Source organism: Phalacrocorax aristotelis, chromosome 8 (assembly GCF_949628215.1).
Source record: "Phalacrocorax aristotelis chromosome 8, bGulAri2.1, whole genome shotgun sequence".
NCBI lineage: Eukaryota > Metazoa > Chordata > Aves > Suliformes > Phalacrocoracidae > Phalacrocorax > Phalacrocorax aristotelis.
The window spans coordinates 37711530-37724163 of NC_134283.1; the positions used below are offsets into that span (position 1 = coordinate 37711530).

The 12634-nt window shown below is 42.2% G+C and overlaps 1 protein-coding gene across 2 annotated transcripts in view; it reads right to left on the reverse strand.

Annotated features, from left to right (window-relative positions):
- Nucleotides 1-12634, reverse strand: part of SGCD (sarcoglycan delta) — a 217808-nt gene that overhangs the window by 69538 nt on the left and 135636 nt on the right. For both annotated transcript variants that reach the window (XM_075102628.1, XM_075102629.1), the window contains exon 3: nt 5031-5132. In XM_075102628.1, coding sequence (XP_074958729.1) covers nt 5031-5132 — 102 coding nt within the window. The remainder of the gene's footprint in view (nt 1-5030; nt 5133-12634) is intronic.

A 12634-nucleotide genomic window follows, 5' to 3' on the forward strand; every position in this document is an offset into this window, starting at 1 on the left:
CAAAAGAATACGTCCATTACAGAACTGCTTCTGTGCTTTAAAATTATACCACTCTTCTTCCAGATCTGAATACAGTGAGACAAGTACATTGGCAAAATAATTATTTATCACTCTTAAAAGCTTCCCTTAAAATTTCTATCATTCAAATAGTGGCTGGGGAAAATGTAAAGTACAGACAGTCATATTTTATGCACTTGCTAGTGTAGGTTTTATGCTGATGGGAACTTACTAAACACCAGTAAAGGGAATAGCAGTTATCAGCCCTAATTCACAACTGTGAATTTTTTAGGCCAAACAGATGCCCTTGCAGAATCACAGCCAAGTGTTAATGACGGCCCAGTCCTTCTTCCACTGTAGTGACTAGTTATTTCATATGGCTTCAAATGAGATCAGGTTTGCTCGAACGCTTTGAATGAGCACACTGCTCTCAGTGAGACACTCCTTGCCACAGGGAGCAGGATAGGGACCTCTAACATCACCCAAAGAAAGGAAAATAAAAAAAGACACTGTACTTAGCTTCGGGCTTTTTTTCTTTGATGTATAGGATTCTTCCTTTAAATTCTATTTTTAGTTGATTAAAAATAAAAGGAAGCAGAGCTTCAACATGAAACTGGCTAAATACACTAAGAGATCTCTTTTAAAAGACATTTAAAATCTCCTTAAAATCTGTTCAGTGAATTTTGCCATCATTTATACCTGTACAAAAATAGAGTAGCTTGGAGCTTCCCTCTGGTAGCAGAGGACAGGCAAGAAGGGTTGGTTCCCACGTTCAGATCTGTGTTCCCAGACCCACCCATCATCAGCAGAGTCAATGGGCGCGACCTCAGTCACGAGCTTTATACTGCAAAAAATCTTTGTCAGGCAAATCCATTCTCTTGTCTTTAAAGGATTCAGGGTAGGAGAATTTAAGCCCAGGTGTAAACATTTGCAAACCAAGGTTTATTTTTTCTATCCATGCAGTTGAAATGAACGTTGAAAGGGCAAAACCATCCTAATCCTATCATGGCAATGTCCTTCTCTGCTTCCTAAAGCTGAGATTATCATCTCGTTGGTTGTCACACAGCTCCTGAGAGAAGTAATTCATTTGATTTTCCTGTATAATCACAGCACAGGATTTACTTCTGTTGTTATTGGAATGGAAAACGCACATAGCCTGTTCTCTGTCTTGCCCCTTTTAAGATACTTATAGACCTGGATGCCTTGCTGTAAGTTTCAAGCAACCTGGTTGTTAGCAGCTCTTCTCAACAAAGGCAGGAAGATTTCCAGTTTAAAATTTCAATTCAAATTAAGGCAATGAAGACCGAAGACCACAAAACTGTTGCCATTGTTTTCCAGCACATAAAATTAACAATTTGTGCTGCTGCGTGCAACTTTCAGTCAAAGTTTGTCTGATTTATAAGCAAGCAGATGGTTCACACGATAGACCACAATAAATTACAACAGTTAGAAAGACAGCTACATTTTGCAAGTGACAGTGCAGCTGAGCTACAGATGGGTTTATGGATGACCCTTCCAATTTTTAATAATCTCCACAATTTATGTGCAAGTAAAGAAATGCAAGGATTCCTTATACACCTTCTTGACGAAGTAGAAATCACTTTTATTTACACAGGCTATACTTCATGGTCCAGTTAACTTCTTAATTAAAGGCAGCAAGATGCTCATGTTCCATGCAAGTGGCATGGAAAACACTGTTTAGTGTGCAATATGTTCAGCTGGAAGTTTAAGATGCTATGATCACTCCTGGAAAAGGGATTGTATCTATCTCATTTCTTTAAAACGAGACTACAAGGGTGCAAACACTGCTACCACCAGTTACTATTCATTAATCTCCAGATAAACTTTAGGCTCATGCAGTACCAAGATTATGTTTATTTGCAAGCTCTCATGCTTAGAAACAGGCTTCTAATCCAGGAGGCACTATGTATTGAGTGTTACTGAGCCAGGACTAGTATGGGGAAACAACAGGAACAGAGAGAGTGGGGTTTGAGGGGGTCACTCTTGAATGGGTGAGGGAAAAGGGAAGAGAGCCTGGAGGGTGTCATTCCTGACAGAGAAGGCAGTGGTGATGCAGAAAGAAACTGGCTGGAAGCAGCTTTAAGGAGTTGGTTCACATCAGTGATTTTAATGGCCACTTCTCTGGAATGGGACCAAACCACATCGGTCCAATCCTTCTGCTAACATTTTTGATGGGACTCCCAGAAAGATGCCCTTGTTGGGTTGTCGTCAATTGCATGCGACACTACAACGGATTCAGTTCCTCCTGGCTGTAATTTCAGTTGCAATGAGTTACCCTCCAAAAGGAGCACAGCTAAATGCAACTAATCTGTCCAGAATGTGATGAAGGGGGCAGTACCTACTAGAGCTCTTTAAGGCACAAATCACAGAAGCTCAGAAGTTAACACACCACCAGTCTCTTGGGATGACATTTGAGGGCTTTTCCTACTCTCTAAACCTTGGTCTTCCTGTCCTGCCAAATCAATTTGGAAAAAAAAATCCACTTTTAAGTAGAAATCAGAAATTATCTTTAAACCAGAAGGCACAGCTCCTAGGAAAGCAAGTCTGTGTGTACTTTCAATTACCACCTTCCTGGGGCTTAAGAGATGCAGCAGAGAAGAGGCACCAGTGACAAATTCAGGCTTTCCAGAATTATCACAGTTCATGTTTTGGAGATATTTTGGCCAGGATTGCCCAGCTCTGCCCACAGCACAGCAGCGTGGGGAGCAACACTGCAGAGACACACGAGTGGGAAAACCCTCTCCATGGAGATCATGGGACTGCAGTCACTTGCACAAAAAGTGATTCTTCCCCTGCTATTTCCACACAGCACCCACACCCCTTCATCTGCTACACAGAATGACAGTGAAATTACTTTTTTTTAAATGAAGGTCTTCTATACATAACCAGCATCTGAAAGTCTTCTAAGCTTTATATAAAATCATTGTCTATTACTGTACACAAATCTTAGGTTGTTTGATTAAACATATAATAAATATTACATGCCAGCTTATTTCTGGGATGCTCTTTACTGTTATTTGTCATATTGTTTCTGCTACACTTTGCATATTTAAAGCCACATTATGCACTTCTGAAAACCCAAAGAAGATTACTACGGGATTAGTATGGATGTTCATCTGTACTACTGAGTGCTGAGTTTGGCACTTTATTTTAGCGATATTAATCAAGTTCAGGAATTGCTAGTACGCTTCCCTCCCAAGAGAATACTGGGTCATACTACTGTTCATTAAAAAATCTAGCATTGATTATTTAACAATATTTTAAAATATTCCATAACGATCATCCTTTGATTGACTGCAACTCTTTCATTCACTTAGAAGAGGCCAAATTCACACATAGCACAAGAAAGCAGAAGTTGATTGAAATCAATAGGATTGCCTATTGTTGCCTCCAGCCCAACAGTAATTCCAGCGTTACTGTGAGCAACCTGAAAGCCAGCACAGGCTATTCCAATTTAACTTCACTGAGAAGCCAGAGAAACTCTGCACACTGTTTATGTAACTATAGAGTTAATACAGTTTCCAGGACTCATCTACTGAAGCCAGCAGGGATGCTCGAACTCACTAGGCTGTAGATCAGACCTTCTGGCTTGCAACGACATCCTTCCCCGGCTAACAGCAAAAACAATCCTGGGGGCGGGATGATGCAAGGAACACACACAAAAGCCTTACTTTATATTTCTTGTTCCTTGCATTCATTACACTGCCAATGCTGTTTAAACTAGTTTCATAACCTCAAGAAGGGGCACCTTTTGTCCCGCCTGCCATATTAAAATGTAGATCACTACGATAATACGTAAAAAGTAAACTCCCCACTAGCTAGACGTGGTTCTCAGCTCTCTTAGTAATCAAATATTATTTCCAGCACTCTAACTAGAGAAAAAGAAATATAAGTAACAATTTGTCGGCCTATTTATCAAACCGAGTCCTGCACCTTTTCTACACATTTTATATTACAAAGTGTATGACATGTAAGGGTCTGCCATTCTGTTTTAATTCAGGGATGAAAACATTTATAGATATGAACGTTTTCTCATTAAGTTTTCTTCCTAAATGATTACGCTTGTTCAAATCAATTCCTAGCCATCTTACAGAGGTTACAACCTTCAATAATTAAATTGGATATTGTATTGGATGTTGTGTTGATTATGCTACAAGTTCCAATTCCTACAAGACCACTGAAATGCTGAGATAAAGGGATGTTAACTTTATTTAATTAGCTATCTGCCATTGTTATCAAAATGGAAGGTTGGTATCTGACTCAAATTAACACTTTGGATCAGGAAACAAGATAGACGACATCATCTGAGAAGGATCCTGGAAACTCTCTATAAACATTTCAGTTATTTTAAAACTGCTCGGGACGATCAGAATTGCATTAGAAAGAGCAAAAGTCACCGACAGTCAATGAAGTGCTGCTAGGAAAATGTTATTTCAATCACACTTGGGTTCTTCCTCATTTTCAGTTGTTAACATCCTTGCCACTTTTGTCAAGCAGTCTCTCCTAGCAGCATTGAATTTTAACTGCCGTAATTTTAAAGCACAACATGAAATAGGACTGAGCACATAACACGGGTTTATTGTGCCAGCTAGCAACAGGTCAGGCCCTTGTGCCAAGGCATCACCTTTCTGGTCTCTGCAGAAAAGGAGTAACTAGTTAAACGCGAGCTGGATTTCACAACTGCCTGCCATCCCTCTACCTCAGAAACAATAGGTTCCTCAGTTGAGGGTTGTTTATGATTTAATTCAAAAGAAGACAAAAACCTCAGTGTGAAATCTCAGCAGCCCTTGAAGCATTTTAACTACAAACTAAACCCATGTGTATCAACCTTGAAGCTGTCCAGAGGATACACCATCCCGATGAGGCACCCAAAGGACACCCACTGTCCTTTTTTTTTACATTTGTATAGAGCGGCCAAAGTAATGCATTTGATAACCACACCACCCTGCCACTTCATGGTTTCTTACAGTTAGGGCTACAGAAACGTGCTTGTTCCTTTCCTGACAACTTACTGGTCTTGACCGGATTTCTTTGGCGTAGAGAGGTTTCAAGAATTCTGAATCTCCTTCAAGCTTTAGCCCCTTTTCCGTGATTCTCAGGTTCCCCATTCCATCCTAAAACACAGACAAAAAGAAATAACCCCATTAGTTGCAATTATTTAATTCACCAGGCTGCCAATAGCTGATTTTTTCCCCCCACAGAGGAGAACGTGTAAAGCACTGGGAGGCACTAGACAATGCAATTTCTTGCGTTATCCTTTTAGCTCTGTTTCTGTGAAAAAAAATTCTATTCAGAGCAATCTGCAACGCCCCCCAGTAAACCACTTACACAGAAAAAAGATATTTTTTAAGCTAGTCTTCTCAAAGAGATGCAGCGATGCTCTCAGTTAACAGGAAACTATTCACTGTAATATTCACCGCCTGCCTGTATATTAATATACCTTCTCATTCATAGCAAATCCGTATAAAGACTATGTGATTAATTCTACTGAACTCCATATGGAGAATGTGTTATTAATTCCACTGAATCAACAAAGTAAGGTTTGGTTATGTAGGAGTATTGCAATAAAATGTGGTAGGGAACTTGACCCCTATTGTTTGGTGAAATCTCTGCAAAACATGGACTCTGGTGGGGTTTCTTTAGGGCTATCGACCCTTACAGCAAAAAGTTGTGGAAAGCTGCTGGTTAGTTTCAAGTCTCACAGTCTTTCCTGTGCTTTCAATACCGTTAGGATGCTACACAGCTTTACTGGAATATATATTTATGTAACTATTTGCTTTGGGAGAAGCAACCACACAACAGGAATATCTTTCAAGCAGACCATCTTGGGCTAACTCCTGATTTTTCTCTCCCACAATGATCAGCTCTGGATCAGAGCCCTTGGTCTGCTCCTTGTACAGCCCAAGCACATCCCAGCAATTTGAACCTCTATATCCAAGCGTTTGGGTCTCCCAAGTCATGCTCCTGCCCATCAAACAACCATTGCAAAGTCCATTGGCCAGGCATTAAATGACTGATGTAACATGCATTTCTGTCCTCTCCTCATTCGGATTTCACAGTTGCAGCTATCGGTCCTCACCCTCTCCCCAGCCCTGCACCAGGCTCCCTGGTCCCCACCGCTCCCTGAGCTTCCATGGCAAAAATCTTGACAAATGGCGTTGGCTGCAGGCCTCCAGCAGACGACTGCAAATAGTCCATTTTCTTTAGAAATTGTTTAGTTATGTGTGCCCCAGATGTAATGAAACAGCTGACAAATCCTAATAGCAAACAAAACATATGTCAAAATTTTATATGAGTTTTTCTTATGTTTTTTATACAATAAGACAGGTATAGGGATACATTGGCTCCGAGCAGAATTGGACCAAGCTATATTTCACCTTTAACTTGTGAAAGTCGTAACTTTTACTAAGATGAGGGATTTAGGTTCATTTAGGCTATAATTGCTTAGAAAGGGGTGTGTGTGTAAAAAACATGGTGTGAGGAGGGAACTGCAAAGGAAAATGTATAATCAAAAAAGACATTATTGCTAAGATTCAGGGTGATTGTCAAAGACTGCAAGGATTGAAGTAAGTCGGGTTTTTTTTCTGGAAAAAGATGGTCTGAAGAATATCTTTTAGCGTAAATTTGACTGACATCACTAGGATTTCAGACTGATGCTAGCAAAAGCTATGTCTCCACATGTATAAATTAAGACTGGGAAATGACCAAGAGCTGGGTAGGGTAGTCAACAACTACCATGACAGTCCTCAAACATACTCATTAACAAATTTTTCCACCTGGGGTTTTTTTTTTCCTCCATTTCTCCAGGCTAGGGAATCAGGAGGATGATGCTATATGACGCCTTGGGCCTCCAAGATAAGGCAGGATACAAAAATCACAAAACCTACAGTAGCTGGAGCTCAGCGTGGGGAGGACATTGTGATGAGGGACACGCAGCTCTGCACTTACAGTAAGAGGATTCATGTAACAGTGAGAGAGACATTGAAACCAAGGGTCATGCAGGCCACAGGATGGCACGAGTAGTAATTTGGAGGAATTACTCATCTATAAATATGGCATGCCATACTTACTCCACGGCATCTCATCATGCAGTTTAGGGACTCACTGAGGGGGACTGAGCTGCCTTCTCAGTCGCTGCTAGGCATGTCCAAATTGGAAGAGCCACCACAGTGCCTAACTCACAGCTGTTTCAGGGATTTTAGAGGAAAGAGGTATGTACTTGGGTAGAAGCCCTAAGAAGATCAAGAGAAGACTGGGAAAATCCAGGAAAACCACGTGTATTTGGATATATGTCTTGCATGTTTTCTAATCCAGCAGCAAAAAATAAAACACATCTGTCTACTTTCTCTTCCTTCCACCGCATGTGCACCTCCAACACTGCAAGAGGACTCACTATCACCAAAGGTGAAAGGCTAACCAAAACAGATTTGAACTATTGCCAAAAGGCATGAATTTGGAGGGATAAAAATCAAAGACATAGCATGGCTCAGCAGTGACACTGGTCACTTGCCAGAGGTTCCCCTGTTCCAAGACGTATTGCTCCCAGGGCATACCCTGCCAAGTAAAGATCGTTTCTGCCAGAGTGTGGTGCCTTATGAACAAAGGCAGGCTCAGGAGTGCTGGGCAACAAAATGACTGCTGTCATCTCATTTTGAAATGAAAGCTGTAAGTAAACTTTAAATAGAGACATATGCTGAAAATGCTATTGATTGTTGAACAGAGGGGAATGAGAGATGGGTCATAAGTGCCACTTGCTACATTCCTTGTCCTGGGTGTAAAATACTGACTTATGAATTCTGGGTTGGTGGTGGCACAGAAGGGGTTCATTTATCTCAAGCAGAAGGATGAAGGAAAATGAGTGAAATATGATTATGCTCCAAAGAGCCCAGATTAAATTTTGATAGTGGTATGCTTCGTGATTTGAGTGAGCAGGAATTATTACAGCTATCTGCAGACCCTCGCACATTTTGTGCTGCTAAAAAAACTCTGCAAATTTTTTCCCCAAATAGATATTTCAGTAAGGTTACAAGCCCTGAGGGCTTTCCCATTGCAGGCTCTTCTCTGGTTTCATTAAGAAAAGTTGCGGGTCACGTGAGCTGGAATATGCCACATATAGCGGCAAGAATGACCACCTCCGTGGATATGCAATCCTGACCACCTCCAGGGCTCGCTCCTAAGCTGAAGCGTTGTGCTGGTTTTGGCTGCGATAGAGTTAATTCTCTTCACTGTAGCTGGTAAAGTGGTGATGGCACATTGATGATTTAGTTGCTGTTAAGCAGCGGCTCAATGTCGCTGAGCAGTGCCTGTAGTAGTGAGGGACCTTTCCAGCTTCCCGCGCTCCGCCACGGGGGCAGGAGGCCGGGAGGGGCGGGGCCACGGCCGGGGCAGCTGACCCTGACCGGCCAATGGGGTGTTCATTCCGCACCACGTGACCCATGACCAGTACAGAAACGGGGGCGGTTGGCGCGCGGGGGGCGGTTGCGGCTCCGGGACTGGCGGCGGGGGGTCGGTGGGCGGCTGCGCCACGTGCTGTTGGTTTTGGTTGTTCATTTCTCCTTCCTGCCCCCAGGTTTCGCCTCTCTCTCATTATTTTCCTTTTCATTGCATTAGTATTGTTGTTGCTGTTATTATTGTTTTATTTTAATTATTAAACTGTTCTTATCTCAACCCATGAACTTTCTCACTTTTACCCTTCTGATTCTCTCCCCCACCCCGCTGGTGGGGGAGCGAGCGAGCGGCAGGGTGGGGCTGAGTTGCTGGCTAAACCACAACAAGCGGGGCAATATTTTACCAGTAACATGGACCAATGGATAATGGGACTTGTCAAGTCACCACTGAATCTGTGGCAAACCAGCGATTTTGATGGCTCACAACTATATTCCATGCTGGGTAGTGATACAGATCAAGCATTCCACTCCACTCTTCTGTGTGTTTCTCATCCTTTCTCTCCTTCACCCTCTGTCTCCCAAGTCCCCACAGGATTTTTATATATGAAAAATACACATATGGGACTTCTAGATCACAGCTAGCAAGTCCTATACATCCTAAAAGAGGTATCAAGCCTATGGGACCAGGTACTACAACCAAAACATCAGGAATACGGTTGATTTATATCCTATAAGCAGGTGTATTCTCTTACAGAACCATTGGGCTGGTGAAAGAGACACACATCCCTGTATTATTCTTCTCAACCTTTGATTCTTCTCAACCTCCAGCCCCCCTCACTTTTCTCCTGCTGCATCTGCCAAACCTAATAAAAGCTGCACCCACCAGGTATTACTTCTTGACTTCCCTGGTGTTTGGGATCAGGATGCAATGCTCAGCACTGACTCGTACCATAAGTAACTCTCTGCTGCTTGCTGCTCATGTTTCTCATGATTAAAGATGACAGTTTTTTGTAGTGATAGTCTGGGTCAGCAAGTCAAAAACCAAGCAAAGGTTGGAATCTGATTTTGAAGTTAATGACCATCCTGGCCTCCTACAGTACAATCATTATTAAATTATATTAATTTATTATTTCCCATTAGAAAAAAATAAGTAGCTTGCAGAATTATATAGAGATCCCAACATACAGATACATTAGAGAGAAATCACTGTATGAAAGAGTACCTCTCATGTTGTTTTGGATAAGCATCTTCATCTTCCCTAAATTATATGGTTTAATAACAAATAAATGTCATAGTCTGCTACAGAGAATATATATGAAAGTTCCTATGAAATTGCACGGACTGTGACCCATAAAATGTGGCAGAAAGCTGGCCAGAGTGACAGAGACCACAAGTTTTTATTAAACATTGTGTCTGTGATTGGTATATATCCTTATCTGCCACTCTATTGCTTGTGAATAAGGAGAAAAAAAAGTATTGATTATTTGATACACTGGCATCCAACAATCTTTGTTTCTCCCCTTTTTATTAGTAGACTCCTCAGCAGCGGGTGAATGACTTCACTGTGCATACACTAACCAGCTTTGTGGGAGCTTCCAGGAGGCAAGCCCCAAAGAGGAGGCACAGAGTTGGGAACTTTCCATTACCACCTGCTTTGAATTATTCAGCTTTTTGGTAGGGCATGGAGAAAACTTTCACATCAATTTTATCACCTACGCCACCTCTCTTTTTATACAGTGCCTTGTAATGTGCAGGCATAAAAATTTATGTGCTGCTGCTGACTGCTCTGTGTTGGAAGGGGAGAGCAATGGTAAAATCCTGAATAACATAAATGTCATTTTGGTGATGCTGAATGAGAAAGGATTTTTTTTTAAATTAGCTTAAGAAGCAACTCAGTTTAACAACCAATTACAAATGATGGTGTTAGTGTTAGGGGAAGAGCCCAGCTTTGCCACTGTGTGGTCACCAAGGCTCTTCTCTGCCTTGTGGTTAGCGCTGTGGATACATATGTGAGTAAAGCCTAGCTTTTTTTTTTGTTTTCCTTTTTAACAGTTGTGGGTTACTTTATTATTTTTTTTAATTGTATGGCTGGTAGCAGGAAGATTCAGTTAACAGAATAAGAAAAAACAGCCAACCTAACCAGAGACATGTAATTGCTGTGGTAATACCAGGAAGTGGCACTAGCCACACAAATCTGGACTGCTCACACATAAGAACAGGGGTAATTTTCAGTGCTGTCTGACATCCACAGGCAGCTTTATTAGCTCAGGCTGGGCTTGCGCCACAGCTTAACCTAGTCAAGAACCAAGGCGGTGATAACACATATTCACTGTGGCCCTTCTTGCCAGGATGCTTTGTTCTTTACAAACAATTAATTCAGCCTCACACTCCTCTGCGCTTCCTCTGTTCTCCTGGCATTTCTGAACACAGAAGGCAAATTTGTCTACTAAGGTCTTTCTAAGGATTTTAGGGACCCTGGTGATGGGGAACACAGACAGCTCTAGTCATCTGCTGGCCATCACTGCACCAGTGGGTGTTTCCCCATGCTTCTTCCTGCACCTCCAACCCTTTTCAGGTTTCAGGAGAAAAACTCTTGGCAAGGTTTCTTTCTGCACTGCAGGTAAGCATTTACTGTTTTACTAGGAGTAAACTGAAGTTATATTTGGCAATGTCCTGTGGGAAAGAATTATCTTTGGAGACTGCTCATGTCAGATGCCTCAAACGCCTGATTATTGTTGCTTGTATTATTGATTGCTGTGCTCTGCATTGCTTCCAGATATGTGCAAGTTATTACCCAGCTCAAAACATCCAAAGTTAGGGAAAAAGAAAAAGCAAATGCAAGAGACCTGTTTTTTTCTTCCCCGACTGGGAAGATTTCTGTGCTGTTCTTCTGCCTCTGACTTGACATTAAATGTTTCCAGATTCTACAGATTTAAGGAAGGTCTGTAAAGATGCACATTGTTGCCAGATCATCACAGCCTCAAACACCTACTTTCTCTAATAGGATCTACCCTCCCTCCCTCTCATTTTCTGCAGTTAATTTGTCATCTCAATGAAGATCCCCACATCCAGCTGCGGATCAGCAGCAATGTTTTCCTATGGAAGCCAGGAGAGCCTAAACACCCACCAGCAGCAGCAGTCCTATAAAGTTAGAGCTGGTTACACAGCACAGTTCAGAGTGACACACACTCCAGCGCAAGGAGCCAATATGTGACAGCTTCTTCCTCTGATGTAAGACTTTGTTTTGAGACCTCGTGTATGGACTCACGTTTGTGCAGACAGTAGAGAAAAACAAGCCAACGTGGTGTCACACAGCATATATGATCATATATATGTGATGTATGCACGGATACACGCTTATGCCTTGAATTGCACTATGAGGTCTCATGTCCACAACTGCCATCCTTCTCCCTCTTCTGCCGCTCATTGACTTCAGACGTCCCCGTCAGATGTCTCACTGGTAGTGTTTTCATTTAAAGGTGATGGGCACAGCATAGGATAGCTGCGCTGAGGCATCGGTGGCTGACAGAAGGTGACCCTAAGCGCCTTGCATCACTGTGAGACAGTATATGTGCCCTCTCCAGGGAAGGAGAGGGACACAGATGAAGCACGGCTAAAATCTTTGCAGCTAATTGGTGCACTAAAACAACATTATAAATTGCAAGACCAGCAAGCAGCTAACTCACTGCTCCCTCCAGAAGGCTCCCTCCAGTAACTCGTGACAGACTGTGAGAAGACACCTCTATATAATCTCTGTTGCTGCAGTAATCAGTCACAGGGAGACATGATGTTGAATGAGCAAAGACCAGCTGTGGGGGTCACCCACTGGCAAATGACCTCTAGAAGCTGCTGTTAAAGTCGTGTGAGCTATGTAGTCACTTTTAGTTCCTTCCACAGGTGTGAAGTCATTTGTGATAGCTACAGGAAAGTCAGGTGGCTGCTAACTTATGAAGGAATTATGTGCAAGTGGAGGAAATTGCCTGCAGACTATTACAATTAAGGTAAAACTCAGCCCAAACAAGCCTATGCAAAGCTCAGAGTCCTTGTTTTCCAGTGGGAACTCCTGGTTTTGCGAGTTCCTCTGCATGACTGCAGAAAAAGAGGCAGAAGATGAGAAGAGGGCATACAAAGAGGAGAGCACAAGAACTGAGAGGACATCTCACGGTTATGGCAATGAGCTGTGATGCAGAAAATCTTCACTTTGTTTCCATCAGACTCACATGCCACGA